The 21,627-nt window shown below is 39.6% G+C and overlaps 1 protein-coding gene across 1 annotated transcript in view; it reads left to right on the top strand.

The window, feature by feature from the left end:
- cped1 (cadherin-like and PC-esterase domain containing 1) overlaps positions 1-21,627 on the top strand; it is a 216,443-nt gene that overhangs the window by 70,684 nt on the left and 124,132 nt on the right. Inside the window, exons 8-9 of the mRNA XM_060839791.1 lie at positions 7,385-7,457; positions 19,685-19,852. Of these exons, the coding sequence (XP_060695774.1) occupies positions 7,385-7,457; positions 19,685-19,852 (241 nt within the window). The remainder of the gene's footprint in view (positions 1-7,384; positions 7,458-19,684; positions 19,853-21,627) is intronic.

Genomic DNA, 21,627 nt, shown 5'->3' with positions numbered 1-21,627 from the left:
AATTTTTTCATTAGAATGAGGGGTAGTCTTACTGAAGCATTAAATGCTCTAAGGGGGTTGACGGGCAGATTTTAGAAGATGTTTACAGGAATGGGGGATTCTCAAACTAGGGTACGGAGTTACAGAATAATGGGGCACTCATTTAAAACTGAGATACAAAATAATTTATTTTTCCACAGTGAATATCTGTAATTCTGTATCCCGGAGAGTTTTGGAAGCTAGATCACTGAAAGTATTTAAAAAGGAGGTATATAGATTTTTGAAAATATCATGAAGTTGACAGCTACGCTGAGTTGACATGAAAGATCAGCCATTATCTTGTTGACTTGTGGAGCAGGCTTGAGGGGCTGAATGGCCGAATCCTGATTTGTTTTCTGTTTTTATTGCAAGAATTTCTGAATACTTCTGACAACTTGAATACTGAGCTGACAACTGCATAAGTTTTAGCTGCATCAAAATATGAAAAATCATTTAAACTGGCTGTTGATGTCAGTGCCACCAATGTGAGATGTTTTACTGCAAGATAATGAGTTGGGGATTCAACTACTTGTCAGTTATTTTTCAGTAACTGCCTGTCAATAAATATATTCAATGTTTGAGAAGGGAGACCTTCAGTCTTGTGTTGCTCTACATCACTTTGAAATATCCATCACCAACAAAAAGACTCCTGTTTACATGGGCCACAATCTTTTGACTTTTTTAGTGACATTTCAGGAGAAGTATAGACATTTATTTCAGTGGAGCTTAACTCTCGAACTGTGTAACTTGAAAATCAGGACAAGAAAATATCATGGCATTTTATCAAGAACACATATGAAGGTCATAGTGCTGTGGTGGCATGAACTTGTGATTATTGTGTAACTCATCATATGTTTAATGTCGATGTTACGATTATTAATGTGGCATAGAAATAGTGATAATGTAAATTTTGCGAAATGAAAATGCCTCTTCAAGAAACCTTTCCATTGTTTTTTATGGGAAGTTGTGATGTAAGGTTTAAGTTTTATTTGGATATGTTATTCAGTTTAGAGTTTGAATTTTGTACTAGTGGCATGTGGAGTTTGGCTGTTGTGAATGAAGGATTTAATAATTAGCTTGTCAGTCTCTCTAGAGCCATGATTTTTAAACCAGTATAGGAGAAACGTTACTTGCTGAAGTAATAATGGGAATGTATTTGCATGTTGAGTGTTCCACAGTCGAAGAGAGTAAATACTGAAATTTATTTGCTTGCTTTTGCTTAGCAAAATCAGGCATTCATTTATTTTCTCTTGACCAATGGTGGGTGTCACAGGGAGGTACAGAGTGAGTGAGAACTGCACAAATTAGAAGGCCTTTGGTATCAGTTTGCAGAAAACCTGGTTGGAGTCAGGTATTGTCTCCTTTAGAAAGGAGTTAGTTCAATCCAGTTAGCAAATAGTGTATCTCAGTACAGCTTGAAAATTCCAGACCAGAAGTGTTGCTTATAAACCTGAAGAAGTTATTTGAAGCTAAGGCAATTTAAGCTCAATTGTGAGCCTTTTATTGATTCATTAGTCATATTCTAGACTGAGAATTGGTTAAAAAAAAATGAAGTGACGATGTGGCAGAGAATGAAACTCTCACTGGTATTTAAAGGGATCATGTTGGAAAATATGGTACAATAAAATCCTATGTGCTTTGAAATCATTCAAATTGTGTTTCGATGTAAATGGCTTAATGGATTTTATTTTATCTTCATTTCTTTTTCATGATAAACATCTGTTTTGATATCAAGATCAAATCTGCAGCATTCATGCTTGTGTTTTAGTGGACGACCACCTTATTGCATCTTATTGTTTTAATATTTGAAATCAGGTTTCATAGTGGGATCTGCTTCATCCAGCAGTAAGATCAGCTGGGATCTTAACAGTTCCATCTTTCAGTTTTCACACACATTTACATTCAGTACCTCACCTTTCTCAATGAGCTCAAAAGAAAACTACTTTCCTTCTCTACAGAGCTTGGTAAGTGATTTTATGGTGCCCTCAAGGCACCACCTTTCATTCACAGAAAAGATGTGCTGTAAATGTTCAGGTCAGAACATTTACAGGTCATCTTTGATCATCAGAAACAAAAATCATACAAGCTTGTCCAAAATAATCAGGAGTGACGATGCATTTATCCTGTGATCCTTAAGTATCCCCTGTCCCCCCGACCTCCCGGGATTATGGATGTATGTCTGCTTCAGGCTGAAGGATACATATGTGGCTTATGACACCCTCTCTGCATCTCCATAGTGCCTGGAGAAAACAGCAAGGATCATGTGCATGGGACCATCAGGATGACCAAGCTCACCAGACTGTTGAAGTAAGATTGAGGTTTCACAAACATCTTCAAGCATCCTATATTGTAATGGTAAACTGTGTATTATGCAGGTTGACCACACAGAAAGACTTGCATTTGGAGGACTAACAGCAGTCATCTGGAAGAAGATGACCGGGGAAGATGGGAGCATCAGAAGTAACCTCAACAACTTGCAGTAAAATATCCGAAGAATGGATTAATTGCTCAGTGATTCCCGTGCACTGCAAAAATTATACTATGCCCTGCTGCAATTTTCAATATTGAACTTCCACTAAAGAAATGTTTGCGCTAGTAAAAAGAGATATCAAGATAGTTAGAAGAAATTCAATACTGACATTGAGACACAGAGAGAGTGTGTTAATTTATTTTTCACACAACACCAGGTTATAGTCCAACAGGTTTAATTGGAAGCACTAGCTTTCGGAGCGCTGCTCCTTCATCAGGCTCCACAACCAGCTGATGAAGGAGCAGCACTCTGAAAGCTAGTGCTTCCAATTAAATCTGTTGGACTATAACCTGATGTGTGATTTTTAGCTTTGTACACCCCAGTCCAACAAAGGCATCTCCAAATCATTAATTTATTTTGACTCTATACTTAAGAGGCCATCAATTTCTTGGTTCAGCATATATTGAAAGAAGTGCAAAAAAAGTTTATGTTTTAATTAAGAACTAAAGAATTGCAGATGCTGGAAATCAGAAACAAAAACAGGAATTGCTGGAAAAACTCAGCTCTGGCACATCTGTGGAGAGAAAGCAGAATTAACATTGCAGGTCCGCTGGTGTTTATATTTAATATATTGTGAATAATAGAAAAAAGTTTTAAATACATCAGAGATTATTTCTCTTTCTTAAAAGTTGGACTCTGCTTAATTATATGATTTTCCAATCACCTTGTTAGCACATCATTAAGAATACATTCTATCTAATGATATTAAGTTAACAATGGTTATCTATTTTCCCCACCTCCTTTTTTGGTGAAGAGAGTTACATTTGCTATCCTCAAATTCACTGATCATTTTAGAATCTAGAAAATTCTTGAACAGCAAAATGAATGCATCCACTGATTTTGCAATCAGTTCTTTTAAAATTCTAGGGTATAAATTTCAGATCCAGGGTATATCTTCATTTTTATTCCTATTAGGTTTTTAAAAGGTTTTATTTGGTTGTTTTAAATTTTGCGTAACAGAACATTCATTTCTCATAATTTCTGATATTAGCGAGTTTTGAGAAGATTTGTAGCTCAGGCTGAGGTTGTGGATGTAGGTTTGCTTGCTAAGCTAGAAGACGTTTTGTCACCATACTCGGTAACACCATCAGTGAGTCTCCAGATGAAGAGATGGTGGACTGGCCTGCTTTCTATTTGTGTGTTTAAGTTTCATTGGGTTGGTGATGTCATTTCCTGTGCTGATGTCATTTCCTGCTGTTTATCTCAGGGAGTGGTAAATAGGATTCAAATCAATGTGTTTGTTGATATCCTCTGAGAAAAAGAACAGGAAATGACATCACCACATGAAATGACATCACCACATGAAATGACATCACCAGCACAGGAAACCTGAACACATAAATAGAAAGCGGGCCATGCCACCAGTGCTTTATCCGGAGGCTCACTGATGGTGTTACCTAGTATGGTGACAAAACATCTGAAATCGAAACTTGCAGGTCAGTGAGCAAACCTACATTCACAATTTCTGATATGCTTACGTGTTTGCTTACATGAAAACAATTTTTGTTTTGGAGTCTTCACCATTCCTTTTTTCCCAGTATAATTTCTTCCGTCTGTGTCTAAAAGGACCCATACTCACCTTGTTATTGTCTTCCTTTTTAACTTATAAAAGATATTCTGATTTTTTGTTCTCTTAAAACAATTCTCAACTTCTATTCCTTTTTCAATTTGTTGGCCATCTCTTCCTAATTTTTAATACTTGTTAAATAATATTTTAGTAATTTTAATATCTTCAGACTTGCTATTCTTTAATGGAAATGTTGTGGTTCGCTATTAATCTTCAAGTGTTTGCCATTACTGAGCTACGTCATATTTTAAGCCATTTTCCTAACCTAACCTTAACTTGCCTTAAATTCCTTTATATTTTGCTTTCTTTAGACTCCAAGATCTTAATTTTGGACTTGACTGCATCATACTCACATTTATTTTTATGGTAGTAATGACTGCAAAATTGGCGTCATTCACCATTACTATTCCTGTAAAGATTATAGGAAATTCTACAAGCCACACACTGCTAAAATTGCAGAACTGCACGGTGACTCAGCAGTTAGCACTGCTGCTCCACAGCGCTAGGGACCCAGGATGAATTCCAGCCTCCTTTCTATTCTCCTTGTGTCTGTGTGGGTTTTCTCCAAGTCCCCAGGTTTCCTCCCACAGTCCAAAGATGTATAGGTTAGGTGGATTGGCCATGCTAACCTTCTCTTCGTGTCCTGAGTTATGCAGGTTAGGTGGATTAACCATGGGAAATGCAGGGTTTCAGGGATCAGGTGGGCCTGGGTGTGATGCTCTTTGGAGGGTCAGTGTGGATCGCTTCCACAATGTATGATTCTATTCTATTTCTTGATAGAACATTGTTCTAGCAGACTGTATTCCATTCCATGTGTTCATTTGCCAGTTTGGCTTATTCAGACTCTAGAAGGCTACCATTCACAAACTCCATTATCTTTGCTGTATGCTTTTCTAATTTCCTGATATAATTAAACGAAGCACATAATAAGGCTTAGGAACAAGAAATCCAACATATAAAGATTATTATTAATGTTACATTTAACCACGAGCTATTTCAAAGTTTGCAGCATGGAAATGCCACTTCCATTTTGTGACATTAATGTGTGCTCAGCGCAGTTGAAGATGAAAGGAGACAGAAAAGATGGCTCCTCAGAGACCAATGTACCATTGTCAAGTCAATTTAATGTCTTCCTCAGTGTAGTCGCACAGACTTCAAGTGGATATAATCACAAGGCTAAACCAGCTATTAAGATATTTATAGAGCATACAATAGCAGTATTATGTGTGATAGCTGCTGCCCTCAAGCTTCCCAGATTACTGTTACCTACTGCATGTACTGCAACATTGCTACATAATAAAACTTAACAGTGAATGCAAGGCTGGAATTGAGGACATGGCAAGTTTTCTTGAGGGTGATAAAATTGTTAAGTCTTGCGACACATGACAAACAGGGTCTTGTAGGTGTCTGTGCTGGAACCTCAGCTTTTTACAACTTGTATCAATGACTTAATGAGGGGATTGAAGGCATGTTGGCTAAACGTGCAGATGACGTAAAGATACGCATGAAAGTAAGTTACAGAGAGTACAAAAAAAGTTGCAGATGGATAAAGTTTGAATGGGGAAAAATTTGACAGATGGAGTATAAAGTTGGAAAATGTGAAGTTGTTCATTCTGACAAAGAAACAGAGTATTATTTAAACAATTGCAGAATTCCAAGGTGCAGACACAAACGGTTAGGTTGCCGGTACAGCACATAATCAGGAGGGCTAATGGAGTACTATCCTTTATTGCAAGAGGAATTGGACATAGCAGAGGCACAGCATGCGTAATTTTGTACAGGACATTGGTGAGACCACATCTTGAATACTGTGTACAGTTTTGGTCTCCTTATTTACCGAAGGATGTAAATCCATCTCAGGCAGTTCAGAGGTTATTGAAAAAGTAGAACTTTTGAGGAAACATTAGTCAGGTTGGGATAGTTTTCAAAAGGGTTTAGAATGGCAGGAGGTGATTTGATTGAAGTTTATAAGATCCTTAATGCTGTTGACAAAGTGGACATGCTGACACTGTTTTAAAATGAAGGGTCACCCTTTTAGGACAGAGAAGAGGGAAATCTTCAAACACTGATGAATATTTTTAAGATGGAGGTAGATATATGCTTGTTAGGCAAAGGTATCAAAGTTTATGGGGATAAAAGGGACTGTGGGATTTGCAACATTAACAGAATAAGTCATGACCTCCCTGAATGGCAGAGTAGCTTGGTGTCCATCTTGTGTAGTTCTGCGCCTAATTCATATGTTGATATGCTTGTGGTAGAATTACATTTATTAATCTCTATGAAAAGATGCACTCCTGGATGTGAGTTTGCTCGCTGAGCTGGAAGTTTCGTTTGCAGATGTTTCATCATCATACTGGGTCACATTATCAGTGAGCCTCCGGTGAAGCACTGGTGTTAGTGACCCACTTTCTAGGATGGGTACCCAATGAACACACCAAAACAAACAGACAAAATGCGTCCAGAAACCCTAGCCACTCTCCCCTACATCAAAGACATCTCGAAAATGACTGCCAGACTACTCAGATCTCTTGGCATAATGGTAGCCCACAAACTCACCAACACACTAAAACAGCAGCTAATGAACTTGCAAGACCCTGTACAGACAACAAGCAAAACTAATGTCATTTACAAAATACCTTGCAGGAACTGTAACAAACACTACATTTGGACAACCAGGCAGAAAACTAGCCACCAGGATATATGAACATCAACTAGCCACAAAAAGACATGACCCATTCTCACCAATTCCTCACATACAGATGAGGAAGGACACCACTACGACTGGGACAACACATCCATCTTAGGACAGGCCAAACAGAGACACGCACAAGAATTCCTAGATACATGGCATTCCAACCAGGACTTGATCAACAAACAGATTGATTTAGACCCCAGCTACCACCCTCTGAGAAAAAGAACAGTAATGGACATCAACACAGGAATGACATCACCAACACAAGGAAATCTAAATACATAAATAGAAAGTGGGATACTAACACCAGTGCTTCACCGGAGGCTCACTGATGATGTTACCGAGTGTGGTGATGAAACATCTGCAAACAAACCTTCCAGGTCAGCGAGCAAACCTACATCCAGAACCTCAACCTGAGCTACAAATCTTTTCTAAACTCACTAGATACACTCATGTTTACATCATCCAAGACATAAAATTATAACCTTTCTATATTGTTTAAACTCTGTGCATATCTGGTTTTGTATACTTGATGCAACACTGATTAAATGTACTGATGTTAACTTAACTCTTTCAGATGTTGTTCATGTTTTCAGCTACTGGCCTTTGATCTTAGCTTTGGTGCATCTGCCTATCCTGTGATTGTTGAGGTATGAATATGTCAACATGATATGAAAACCTCCCATTCTACAATCTTTTGTTAAAGTTAAATAGATTGAAGTTTTCTTGTGCATGAAAATGCTGCATGTGAAAGATATTATTGCATGAAATGGGATTCTGTAGCATTTCATTGGGATATAAATCATAGTGCAGAGATTGTACTTCTATCATAACCTGATTAAAATTATGGGCGAGATATTTTTCATAAAATCTTAGAAAATGGGAGCAAGAGTAGTTTATTCAGCCCATCAAGCCAGATCCCCAGTGCAAAAACATCTTGGCTGATCTGATTGTGGCTTTAAATCCACTTTTGGTTTGTCCTCCGTGGCCCTCAACTCCCATGTTAATCAGATATTTGTCCAACTTGACATTTTTCAATGACCAAGCCTCCATTGCTTCCAGAGGAAAAGACTTTCAAAGACTAATGATCCTCTGAGAGAAGAAATGTTTCCTAATTTCAATCTCAAATGGGAGACCTAATTAGGCCTCCTAGTTCCGGATGCCCACACAAGAGGAAACATTCTGTCAGCAGCCACCTTCTGAAGCCTCTTGGAATTCTATATACTTATTAACAGCACTTCCAATAAATATAGCCTCAACTTTTCCTCATAAACCAAGCCCTTCATCCAAAGAATCAGCCTTGTGAAATTTCTCTGAACTACTCAGAACTAGCCATTTGGATACAGAACTGGCTCAAAGGTAGAAGACAGAGGGTGTTGGTGGAGGGTTGTTTTTCAGACTGGAGGCCTGTGACCAGTGGAGTGCCACAAGGATCAGTGCTGGGTCCTCTACTTTTTGTCATTTACATAAATGATTAGGATGCAAGCATAAGAGGTACAGTTAGTAAGTTTGCAGATGACACCAAAATTGGAGGTGTAGTGGACAGCGAAGAGGGTTACCTCAGGTTACAGCAGGATCTGGACCAGATGGGCCATTGGGCTGAGAAGTGGCAGATGGAGTTTAATTCAGATAAATGCAAGGTGCTGCATTTTGGGAAAGCAAATCTTAACAGGACTTATACACTTAATGGTAAGGTCGAAGGGAGTGCTGCTGAACAAAGAGACCTTGGAGTGCAGGTTCATAGCTCCTTGAATGTGGAGTCACAGGTAGATAGGATAGTGAAGAAGGCATTTGGTATGCTTTCCTTTATTGGTCAGAGTATTGAGTACAGGAGTTGGGAGGTCTTGTTGCAGCTGTACAGGACATTGGTTAGGCCACTGTTGGAATATTGCATGCAATTCTGGGCTCCTTCCTATCAGAAAGCTGTTGTGAAACTTGAAAGTGTTCAGAAAAGATTTACAAGGTTGTTGCCGGGGTTGGAGGATTTGAGCTTTCGGGAGAGGCTGAACAGGCTGGGGCTGTTTTCCCTGGAGCATCGGAAGCTGAAGGGTGACCTTTTACAAAATTATGAGGGGCATAGATAGGGTAAATAGGCAAAGTCTTTTCCCTGGGGTTGGGGAGTCCAGAACTTGAGGGCATAGGTTTAGGGTGAGAGGGGAAAGATATAAAAGAGACCATGGGGCAACTTTTTCACACAGAGAGTGGTACGTGTATGGAATGAGCTGTCAGAGAAAGTGGTGGAGGCTAGTACAATTGTAACATTTAAGAGGCGGTTGGATGGGTATATGAATAGGAAGGGCTTGGAGAGATATGGGCCGGCTGCTGGCAGGTGGGACTAGATTGGGTTGGGATATCTGGTTGGCATGGACAGGTTGGACTGAAGGGTCTGTTTCCATGCTGTACATCTCTATGACTCTATGACTTCAAATGGAAATATATCCTCCTTAATTTGACCAAAACTGTATGTAGCACTCCACCTGCAGTTTCATTATTGTTTGTATAGTTTTACCAAGTCTTCCCTAGTTTCATGCTCCATCCTCCTTGTAAACAAAGGACAAAATTCAATTTGGTTTCCTAATTACTTGCTGTTTCTGCAGCTTAATTTTATTGTCAGGAGTCAAACAACACCAGGTTGTAGTCCAACAGGTTCATTTAAAATCACAAGCTTTTGGAGCATTGCCCCTTCATCAGGTGAAGTATTTTTGGGTAAAGCTCCAAAAGCTTGTGATTTCAAATAAACCTGTTGGACTATAACCTGGTGTCTGACCTCTGACCTTGTCCACCCCTGTCCAACACCAGCACCTCCACATTTTAATTTTTTATGATTCATATGACAATGATACTCAAACCTCTCAATAAACAAACATTTTGTTGTCCCCCTCTCCTTTGAAACAATACTCTACTATTCTATTCTTGACAAAGCATATAACTTCATATTTTCCCACATTGTACCCCATTTGCATCCTTTGGCCCACTCACTTAATGTGTCTAAATTGTTTTGCTCATTTTCTGTGTCTTCCAAAACTTGCTTTTGTACCTATCTTTGAATAATCAGCAAATCTCAATACAATACATTTGGTCATTTCATCTGAGTCATTACTATAGTATTGCTGAAGTAAAAAGAATTATCAAAGCTTTACATCTTTTACTCATCAGAATAGCTGAAGCAAAGCAAGTTAAGTGCAAAACCAACATTTACATTATATGAACAGAAAGTGCTGATTATTTGACAAATTGATTGGTAGAATTGTCAATTGGAATCGCATTATAGACTATAGTTCTGGACAGGTGGGACTTTAACCCAGACTTTCTGGCTCAGAGATGGGGACATGAAAACCTTTTCAGTGCCCACTATATACTTTCTACAATGTCTTTCCAGTGGATATATAATGAGTGGCGTTGTTTTCTGTTTGTGCCCATTTTGAAAATTCTGCGACTCACCACAACTGGCACAACAGTATCTAACATGTGATTCCACAAATGGCAATGTTTGCTGGATTATGAGTAAAGAGTAATACTGGCGCACTATTTTAGAATTGTCAAAGTCACAGTGTAGCACACTTAGTGTGTACTGGAAGCTACAGATATTAAAGCAGAGCCTTGTTCTTTGCAAATAAAATGTTAACAAAATATGTGACAGCCATTTGCTGATTAAGTTCTCAGGGCAATATCTTGGATCAATCAGTTAACCTGTCTGGTTAAGAACTTAAGGCTTGACTGTTAACTGTTAATCATTATTAACTGGTACATTCTCCATGGAAACATCTCTGTCTTTACCAACCAATCACCACTCACTTTTCATACAGTGTAAACATTTTTTCCTTTAAATTAATATTATTGAAAATTTTCCTGATAAGTTCAAGTCAAAAAGGTTTGACAAAATGTATTTTCTTTCAGCAATACTCAAGTTCACTACTGCCAAACATCTATTCATGACTACAAATAGTTGAGGACTCAGCACTAGTCCTTGTGGCATTCCACTAGTTCAATGCTTGCCAAATGAATGTGACCCATTTATCCTGACTGTCTATTTCCTGTTAGTTGGCCAGCTTTCTATCCATGCTAATATACTATCTCCAACACCACGACTTCTTTTTTTGCGCAATAATCTTTTTTTTGGACACCTTTTCTGAATGCCTTTCGGAAATCTAAATACAATACATCTACTGGTTCCCCCTTTTCCACTTTACTTGCTGCATCATCAAAAACTCTAATTTATCAACCATGATGAATTCCTTTTCAAATAAAGCCATTTGGCTTCTGCCTGATTGTATTATTCTTTATGAAATGCTCTGTTATGATATCCTTAATTGATTCTAGTGTTTTTCCCCAGTGGCAATTACTACACCAACTGCTTTGTGGTTTTCTGCTTTCTGTCTCCCTCCTTTCTTGAAGACTGTTTTAACATTTGTTGGCTCCCAATCCAGAACTGAGGAATTTTAGAAGATTATAACCAAGCACTATCACAGACACACCAGGGTCCCAGCTCAATTCCAGCCTCAGGTGACTGTCTGTGTGGAGTTTGCACATTCTCCCTGTGTCTATGTGGGTTTCCTCCAACAGTCCAAGGATGTGCAGGGCAGGTGAATGGCCATGCTAAATTGCCCATAGTGTTAGGTGAATTAGTCCGAGGGAAATGAGTCTGGGTGGGTTACTCTTCAGAGGATCAGTGTGAACTTGTTGGGCTGAAGGGCCTGTTTCCACACTGTAGGGAATCTAGTCTAATATCTGTCCCCTTTAAGACATTATGAAACAGGCTGTCATGTCCAAGGGATTAACCAAGGGGTATTTGTTTTTCTGAGTACCTGTTCTGTGTAATCTCTTCAATTTTTGAATCTCCATTCACATGGACTCTCTCTGCCTGTTAATTAGTTTAAATAACAGACTCACTGCAGACATATTTTTGCCATTTTCCAGGACCTTGCTCTTAATGGTTCAGGTAACAATTGTTATATCTCCTTCCTTTCCTAGTACTAGTGCCAGTGCCCTATGAATCAAAACCCATATTTCTACAATCTTTGAACCACAAGTTAAATTCTATAATCTGATTTGCCCTTTGTGGCTCAGGAAGTGATCCAAAGAATACTGCATTTGTAGTTCTGCTTCTAATTTAGTCCCTTAGAACCTCTTTCTTAGCCCTACCCATATAATTAGAACCTCTTTCTTAGCCCTACCCAATCCATATGAGCCATAACAACTTACCCTCCCACTTTAATTCCTCTCCAGCCCTGAGGAAACAGCGCCAAGCAGACAACGCAACCTTTTAGGCTCATGCTAGAAGACAAAATTTGTCCTAGTAACCATGCTTTCTAACACATCTGCATTCATTTTTATGTCCCTTACTTGAATTGTTCTCTGTGCTATGATCATACTGCTCAATCTCCATGCAGTCCTTGCTATCATTCCACCACAGGTTTCAATAACCCCAAACTTATTTGAAAACTGCCAAGTGTGAGGCTTCTCTGTTCCTACCTCCCAATTTCTCACAAGCCTTTCATAGTCACACACTCTGGTCCCTGACAGGAGACCAATCTGAAAAACCTAATCGAAGGGGAAAGAACAAAGTGTCCAGGTAACTTTCCACATTCTTGAGGTATTAAAATTTCCAAAGCTTGGGCTGTAGCTCATCAACTCAGAGGCAAAGCTCCTCAAACTGCGAACACATAACAGAAATGGTTGTCGTGGACCAGTTGTTCACCGGTCCCGACGTGCTCTAATTGCAATCTGTCTCCTACCCTGCTATCTTCACTGCTTACTTTAGTGAAATTGATTTCAAGTTTTCTTTAGAAGTCACTCAACTGTTTTCCGTAGCTGTAGCAAGTAACTTTTAACAAGTTAAGTTATAAACTTAATGTAATAGCTATATATCCTCCGAGGAGGTTTGAACTGATATTTGTATTTTGAAGGATCAAATCTGACAAATTCACCCATCATATATTAGATTAGATTAGATTACTTACAGTGTGGAAACAGGCCTTTCGGCCCAACAAGTCCACACCGACCCGCCGAAGCGCAACCCACCCATATCCCTACATTGACCGCTTACCTAACACTACGGGCAATTTAGCCTGGCCAATTCACCTGACCCGCACATCTTTGGACTGTGGGAGGAAACCGGAGCACCCAGAGGAAACCCACGCAGACATGGGAGAACGTGCAAACTCCACACAGTCTGTCATCTGAGTCGGGAACTGAACCAGTGTCTCAGGCGCTGTAAGGCAGCAGTGCTAACCACTGTGCCACCGTGCCACCCATCTGATCACTGAATTAAAACCTTGAACACTCACCAACTTTTGGAAGCCACAAAGGAGATATACAAACTAACACTTCCTTCTTCTCCGCATATAGTCCCAAGTTAGCACTTGAATGTCATTGCCATGCGACAGCAAAATCTGTCTACTTTGATAGAGCGTTCATGACTCATACTCAAGTTTCAAACGCTGTTTTAGCTTCCTGCAACAGTGATTAACACTGATTCGTTTTCAGTTGTTTGATACATAAGTTTGTTCTCCAGAGCAAAAAGTGCCCGTGGTCAAGCTGTTCCAATAGAATTACATTACTGACATGTAAACCACAAAATAGATAATTGTCCAAATATGTCCTGTCCACAAGAAGCAAGACAAGTTCAGTCTGGTGAATTGCCACCCATCATTCCAGTTTCAGTCATCAGCAAAGTTGTTGACAGTGCTTTCAAGCAATACTATCTCACCAATAACCGACCCACCAATGCACAGTATGTTTTCTGCCAAGACACTCTGCACTAGACTTCATTCAACTTTGGAGAAAAGAGGTAAATTCCTAAAGTGAGTGCTCTTGATATCATCACAATATTTGACTGAGTGTGGTGTCAAGGACCCCAAGGAAAATACAAGCCAGAGGAAATTAGGGAGAAAACCCTCAATTGGTTGAAGTCATACCTGGCCACTGGAAGACAGTTGATGGCCTATCACCTTAGCCACAGAACATTACTACAGGAGTCCCTCAGAACAATATTCCTTTGTCCAGTCATCTTCAGCTACCTTCTCGACATGGTAAGTTCAAAAGTGGGGAGGCTTAAGGATATTTGTACTGTTTTGACCCGTTTGACTCATTCATGCATCAAGATTTAAGCTTGTTCTAATCAGGAGCAAGTAACATTTGCTCAACACAAAGGCCAGGTGGTAGCCATTTCCAAAAGCAGGAGTGTAACCACCTCTCGTTGAGATTCCGATAAATTGATAAATTACGAACATGTTGGGGTAACCATTGACTAGACTTTACACTGCACCAATTATGTAAGTATTGGGAGTGTGGTGCTGGAAAAGCACAGACGGTCAGGCAACATCTGAGGAGAAGGAGAATCGATGTTTCGGGCATATGCCTTTCATCAGGAATGGGATATGCCCAAAATGTTGATTCTCCTGCTGCCTGACCTGCTGTGCTTTTCCAGCACTGCACACTCAACTCTGATCTCCAGCATTTGCAAACCTCGCTTTCTCCTACTTACATAAGTATACCAGCTTTCAGGCCAAAGGTTTGCTACTCTGCTGTGATTAACTCACCTGCTAACAGTTGCTGAAAATTATACATTCTTCCATAGCTTTTTGGTTTGTACTCATCAGGACAATTCATAAGAAGACTAATTCAGGGAGAAAATCAACATTTATACTACAAGTAGAGTAGAGTGGTGATTGGTTGGCAATGATGGTAGAAAAGTCCCCATTGTGAATGCACCAGTTACCGATGATTGACAGGTAACTGCCAGGATCTGTTTATAGTTTAAACTAGGCAGGTTGACTCATTATTATAGAGTATTTTTCTGAGAAATTAACTAAACATCTGAAAGCTATTCATAAAATAATTCATAGAAGTCTGAAGGCTTTTGTGGTGCAGTGGGCCAGGAGGCATGGATTGAAGTCCCACTTTCTGCAGAATTATGTAACTCTGAATGGTGGGAGTTCTAATTGTTTCATGTGGTGCAGTGGTAGTGTCCCTGGAGCTGAACAGTGTCCCTGATCCAACAGGCTCAGGTTTAAGTCCTACCTGATGCAGAAGTGTGTACAAACACCTCTGAACAGGTTGATTAGAAATTAACCTAAAAGCTACCTGTTCTGCTAGTCCAATTAAGTCAAATTACAAGAAGATGACAAGGGAAGTCTCTTTTGTTTTTACATTTTTAATGTATTCTCATACTTCGTCTGTTCCAAAGATGTCATGCATCTATGTAGTATGTAGTTATGTAGTTATTAGTCCATGTAAAACCCATCTTTCCTTTACATGACAGATGCCCACGAGGAATCATTGTACTCAAACATATCAAAATGACATTATAGCCCCCATTACTGACCTTTGAAGGTGTTAAAAGATTTTATGCTTACCTCTCAGAACATTTCCAACTTCTCAGCTTGCTTTTCATATTATTCACAACCTGATGTGTCCCACTGTTGAAAGAAAATTGAAGAACATAACTTGAGCAGGGGCAAATGTGTAAGTTGAATTAGGCATGCCTGACCTGCTAAAACATGCCTCTGCACCCAGATAAATGTTAAAATCTTTTGTGAGGTGTAGCTACCAGAACAACTCCAATCTGAGTCTGGGATGTGTAACTTGTTGGATCCATTGGATGGCTTTCGACATTGGAGGGTTGAAAATTCTTGAAAGATCCCCAGTCAAGATGGCTTTCTGAACTGTCCCATCTTCAGACAGTTTTTCAGAATCTAATCTCTCTTCTCCTTATTTCCATTGTTGTATTTGTATGCCTTTTTATGCTGGATTTTACATTCCAGCAAAATGCATTGTGCAAGAAATTTGTGCATAATTTTGTGCATTAAAAGCATGAATAATATAGACAAACAAATGTTGCAATTTACAACCGTATATAGCAAATAGATTCAGACAAGGTGCCAATCAAGAGCACTAACAGATCATTTCTAAGAATGAACTGTCCACTGTTTAAGTCCAAAATCTGGCATTTCCTTGGTAGTCACATCCTGGTGGAAGTTCATAGATAAAGAGAATTAGCTGCCTTTTCCCAAACCCTAAAACAGAATCACATATCTGAAATGGGTGGAACCATGGCTACAATAATCCCAAATTGTTAATTGGATGACAAAAGTGCATATGCCTTGTTAATTGGCTACCATCCATTGTCCAAATGGACATCAGACATCAGCAGGATTGGGATTTCCTAATCCTTGATTATTTTTTCTATGGCCGGACAATTCCTGCTTTAATTACATAGTGGGGAAAATGCAAGAAATTATGGTTAAAGATGCCCTCCAACGCATCTCATCCACATCCCACACCTCCGCCCTCAGACCCCACCCCTCCAACCGTAACTAGAACAGAACGCCCCTGGTGCTCACCTTCCACCCTACCAATCTTCGCATAAACCAAATCATCCGCCGACATTTCCGCCACCTCCAAAAAGACCCCACCACCAGGTATATATTTCCCTCCCCACCCCTTTCCGCCTTCCGCAAAGACCGTTCCCTCCGTGACTACCTGGTCAGGTCCATGCCCCCCCACGACCCACCCTTCCATCCTGGCACTTTCCCCTGCCACCGCAGGAAATGTAAAACCTGTGCCCACACCACCTCCCTCACCTCTATCCAAGGCCCTAAAGGAGCCTTCCACATCCATCAAAGTTTTGCCTGCACTTCCACTAATATCATTTATTGTATCCGTTGCTCCCGATGCGGTCTCCTCTACATTGGGGAGACTGGGCGCCTCCTAGCAGAGTGCTTTGGGGAACATCTCCGAGACACCCGCACCAATCAACCACACTGCCCCGTGTCCCAACATTTCAACTCCCCCTCCCACTCTGCCGAGGGCATGGAGGTCCTGGGCCTCCTTCACCGCCGCTCCCTCACCACCAGATGTCTGGAGGAAGAATGCCTCATCTTTCGCCTCGGAACACTTCAACCCCAGGGCATCAATGTGGACTTCAACAGCTTCCTCATTTCCCCTTTCTCCACCTCATCCTAGTTTCAAACTTCCAGTTCAGCACTGTCCCCATGACTTGTCCGGACTTGTCCGACCTGCCTAGCTCCTTTTCCACCTACCCACTCCACCCTCTCCTCCCTGACCTATCATCTTCATCTCCTCCCCCACTCACCCATTGTACTCTATGCTACTCTCTCTCCACCCCCACCTTCCTCTAGCTTATCTCTCCATGCTTCCAGCTCACTGCCTTTATTCCTGATGAAGGGCTTTTGCCCGAAACGTCGATTTCGCTGCTCGTTGGATGCTGCCTGAACTGCTGTGCTCTTCCAGCACCACTAATCCAGAATCTGGTTTCCAGCATCTGCAGTCATTGTTTTTACCACTTAAATCCACTAGAGGTCAGCAAAACATAAATGATCTAAGAGCTGAAATGTATTCAAGTGGACAGACTCAAAGAAAACAGCACAAAGATATTGGCTGTGACAGGGAAATCAAACAATGCATCATAGAATCCCTACAGTGTGGAAGCAGGCTATTCAGCCCATTGAGTCCACTCTGACCTTCCAAAAAGCATCCCACCCAATCCCTGCATTTCCCGTGGCTAATCCACCTAGCCTGCACATTTTTGGACTGTGGGAGAAATCTGAACCACAGGAAACCTACACAGAAACGAGGAGAATGTGCAGACACCGCAGAGACAGTCGCCCAAGGCAGGAATCAAACCTGGGTCCTTGGTGCATAAGAGCTTTTTAAAGAAAATGTCATGTTTTACATATGTGAACCAATTAGAAGTGCTAAAGAATTATGTGTAAATGTGTGCATTACATATATGATTGTAAATTGTACCTTTGTTTGCCTATATTACAATAATCCACATTGCATACTAGGGGGCATTCTCCTCTGTATGCATAATAAAAGACTGGCATTTCCTTGATACTAATTAAATACAAATTATATCAAAATTTACACGGCTTTCCATACATATCTTACTAATTAAAATTCATGCCAAAATATCTTGCAGAGTGCATTTGCCTCTGCTAGAATACAAAATCCACTATAAAGAAATACAAATGTAGAAAAGGAAATAGAGGAGCTATTGATTAGATTGTTATCTCCTGTCAATAGGCTTCATTGTAAGACATTCTTTTTTCCTTCTATTGCTATCCAGAACAGGAATATACCCTTGTGAAGACTATTCCAGCTGTATTGTTCTTCTGAAAGCAGAGGTCTGAAATATTTTAGAAGCACTGAGACGAACAGCAGTTTAATCAAGTATTGTGCAGGTTTCAGTAAAACATTCAGAAGTGAAAACACACACTCATTGTCAAGCTCCAGAAATCTCATTATGCTGATACAAGTTGTACAGCACCAAAAGAGAAGATTCTGCCCAGTATCTCTCTGTTGGTTGAAAGATATTAACAGCCAAAACCTGCTTTCCGTGTTTGACTCATGATCTTGTAGGTTACAGCATTTCAAGTGCATATCCAACTTGTTTTTAAATGGGATGATGATTTCCACCTTCATCAATCTTCAGGACTGTGAATTTTGGATGTTTACCAACATTTGAGGAAAAACATTTCTCTTCAAACCTCCTCTAGTCCTTCTACAAATTATTTTAAGTATGTCCATCTGGATATTAACATGTCATGTTAATATTAGCATATTAACTCTCCATCCACCTCCTCTGTTCCAAAGAAACAACCTCTGCCTGTCCAATCTTCCCTCTTAGCTCTCCTTCATTAAATAAACCCACATAGACTGGCCTTGATTAATCTGTGTCTGCCATGATTCATCTAATTTGAAGATGCAAAACCCTCTATTATTTCCACTCTTACTATGTTCTTCAAATATTTCGACATCCTCCTCTTTCAGTTACATCATCCCCTCTCTCATGAAAACAAACTCACAAAAGAACCAATGCCCATATCTTCCAATTCCATATGCAAGTCATCTTTTTGGCCTCTAATACATCCTGCTCTCTCCTGAGTTATCCTCCTGCTCTTTTATTTTTCTATATTTACAAAACAACTTTGGGCTTTCCTTGATTTTATTTGCGAGTACTTATATAAGCTCTCTGCTTCCCTAATTTCCTCTAAATTTCACTCCTGCACTTTCCAAGCTCTTCTCAGTTTTCTGAGCTTACAGTAAGTTTCCCTTTCTTGCCTTATCATGTTTGGTATGGTCCTTAACATCCAAAGGACTCAATGTTTGGGAATCCCACCCTTTTGCTTTTGTGAGAACATATAGTTTCTGAACATAGCAGGCCAAGATGTGTCTGAGTTATGGGACAAAAATATAGCTCAGTAGTCAGTGGTATAAATGCAGGAAACATGCGTGTCTTGTTTTTTCTGTGGGAGGTGAATTGGCAATAATGGTCAACAAATTTGCGTGAATTGACATTTCAGTGTAATACCCCGTATACCGCTTGCACATAAATATTTTTGAAGGAGACAGCAACACACTGCTTTCACATTGTGGTTAATGCTTTAAATATTCCACAAAATCACACACCAATAATTTGGTTGTAAACTATGATTTCAGTTATTTGAAATTCTTCTTTAACCATAAGCTGATTGAGGGTTTCTAGTGATCTGTGATTTGAGAATAAATAACGAATAATGATGAAGACTTCAAAAATATTTTGATGGCAATCTGAAAAGTCGTTAATGAATTAAATGGTCAAAATAATTGAGAAATTCTGCTCCTGGATGTTTTAATTGCACTTTCTGGCAGAACCTGAGGATTTTATATTTGAATAAATTTGCCAGTTTATGTCCATAGTTTATTCAGGTTTGTCAGGGATCGGGTATACATTACATCAGGATAGCATGTACTTTGAGTATGTGGGTCAGAAATCTAAATAGATTCAATTACTTTAGCTATATATTTGTGCTATGAAAGGCTTTGATAAGATGAAAGAAGTAAGATCAATAATTCACATTCTTTTGCTTAGGTGCACCAACAGCCTGTCTTTGAAGCAGATGACAATCTGGCTTTTGCAGATCGCATCACTAAAGATTTCATACTGGAAGATACTTTCAGGTTGTTGCTAGGTGGCACTTCTGTTCTGGGCGAAATAAACGAAGCTTTAGAAAATATATATCGATCTGAAAAATTGAAGGTAAGGTTTTAGAGCTGTGTTCAGACCACCTTATTATGTTGCATAGATGTTACAGCAGAGAAACACGCCTTTTCATTAGTGACCTGTGCTAGATTTTGAACTCCTTGTGAGCCACAAACTCCCGTACTCTCTTCCCTTAATGTACACATGAAGCCTCCCCTTAAACATACCAAACCTATATGCTTCAACACTCTATGTGCAGAACTTTCCATTTTTCCACCTCTTTGTATAAAGAAATTCCTCCTAAAATCATTACTTCATCTGTTGACTCTTTTCTTTCTTCCCATTTTTCTGGGCTCACCCACAAGAGGAAACGTTTTTTATTTGATCAGACCAGGTAATGAAGGAATTGTTTCATACAATCAGTTTTTGAGCAATAGTGGACATTGTACCAAAGGGCCATTCAGAGGATTCAAAATATCATAAGACTGTGAGATATATAGGCATAATTACGCTACTTGGCAAATCATGACTGCTGCGCCATTTGATCATGGATGATATGTTTCTCGACCCCATTCTCTTACCTTCTCTATGTAACCCTTGAGTCTCTTATCAATCAAGAATCTAGCTATCTCTGTCTTAAAGGCACTTAGCCTCCACAGCCTTATGTGACAACGAGTTCCACAATTAACCACCCTCTGGATGAAGAAATATCTCTTTATTTTAGTTCTAAGAGGTCTTTCCTTCACCCTGAGGCTGTGCCCTTGGCTCCTAGTCTCTCCTACTAGTGGAAACATCTTCTCCATGTTCACTCTATCCAGGCCTTTCAGAATTCTGTAAGTTTCAATCAGATACTCCCTCATCCTTCTATAACTCCACTGAGTATAGACACAGAGTCTTCATCTGGCCCTCATATGACAAACCCTTCATTCCCAGTGTTGAGTCAAGTTTCACTGCTACAATCAATCACAGAACACGTACTGTTTTCATGTTTATTCATGAGATGTAGATATCATGGGAAAGGCCACTATTTATTACCCATCTCCAAGTATCCTTAAAATGGTAGAAATGAGAAGCTATTTTGAACTGCTACAGGCTTTCTGGTGTAGGAATACCCAAAGATTGTTAGAGAGATTGTAGGGAAACTGAGCTTTTGAATAAGCGGAAAAATTCTTAACCTTTTAAATACCCGTACTGGGACATTTGCTCCATCACAAGATACAGGTAAAGTTTCCCACCCACCACAGAAGTGCTGTTAATGACGTAAGTTTCCTATTAAAAATATAAATACTACAAAGTGAGCTAAAGTCAAGCATGCATCAATGTGGCAATTAAAAGTTCTGATTTTCAAATCTTTTCACTAAAGCTTCCAGTAGCTTTTCTAGCCTGGTTTATAATTGTAAAAGCTCAATCGTGCTCTATTAGGTTTGTAACAAAAAGAAAATCGTTTGCTGTTTTCTATGGATAGAAAGGTATGCATGGAGCTCTGCTTTGCTTCATTAACCAACATCATGAGAAACCAAAATGGAGCTTTCTTGTACCACTGTTAGAAGGACACTACTATGCTGCAAGGTGCTCAACTGGGTAAATAAGGATGAATTTATTACTTCAACTTTGTAATCACACCCTAAACTCACATAGAGTGATACAGTCATACAGCACAGAAACAGACCCTTCGGTCCAACACGTCCACACCTTCCAGACATCCAAATCTGACTTATTCCGATGCCACAATCCAAAGTCTCCATGTTCATCTGGCATAAACCTTATCTTTCAGAACCTTTGGTAAGTTTATCTAGTGATTGCTTGCTTTCTTGAGTACAAAGTCCAATCAA

Source organism: Hemiscyllium ocellatum, chromosome 19, assembly GCF_020745735.1.
Source record: "Hemiscyllium ocellatum isolate sHemOce1 chromosome 19, sHemOce1.pat.X.cur, whole genome shotgun sequence".
Lineage (NCBI taxonomy): Eukaryota > Metazoa > Chordata > Chondrichthyes > Orectolobiformes > Hemiscylliidae > Hemiscyllium > Hemiscyllium ocellatum.
Note: the sequence above shows the minus strand (reverse complement) of the source record. Positions and strands in the feature narration are given on the sequence as shown.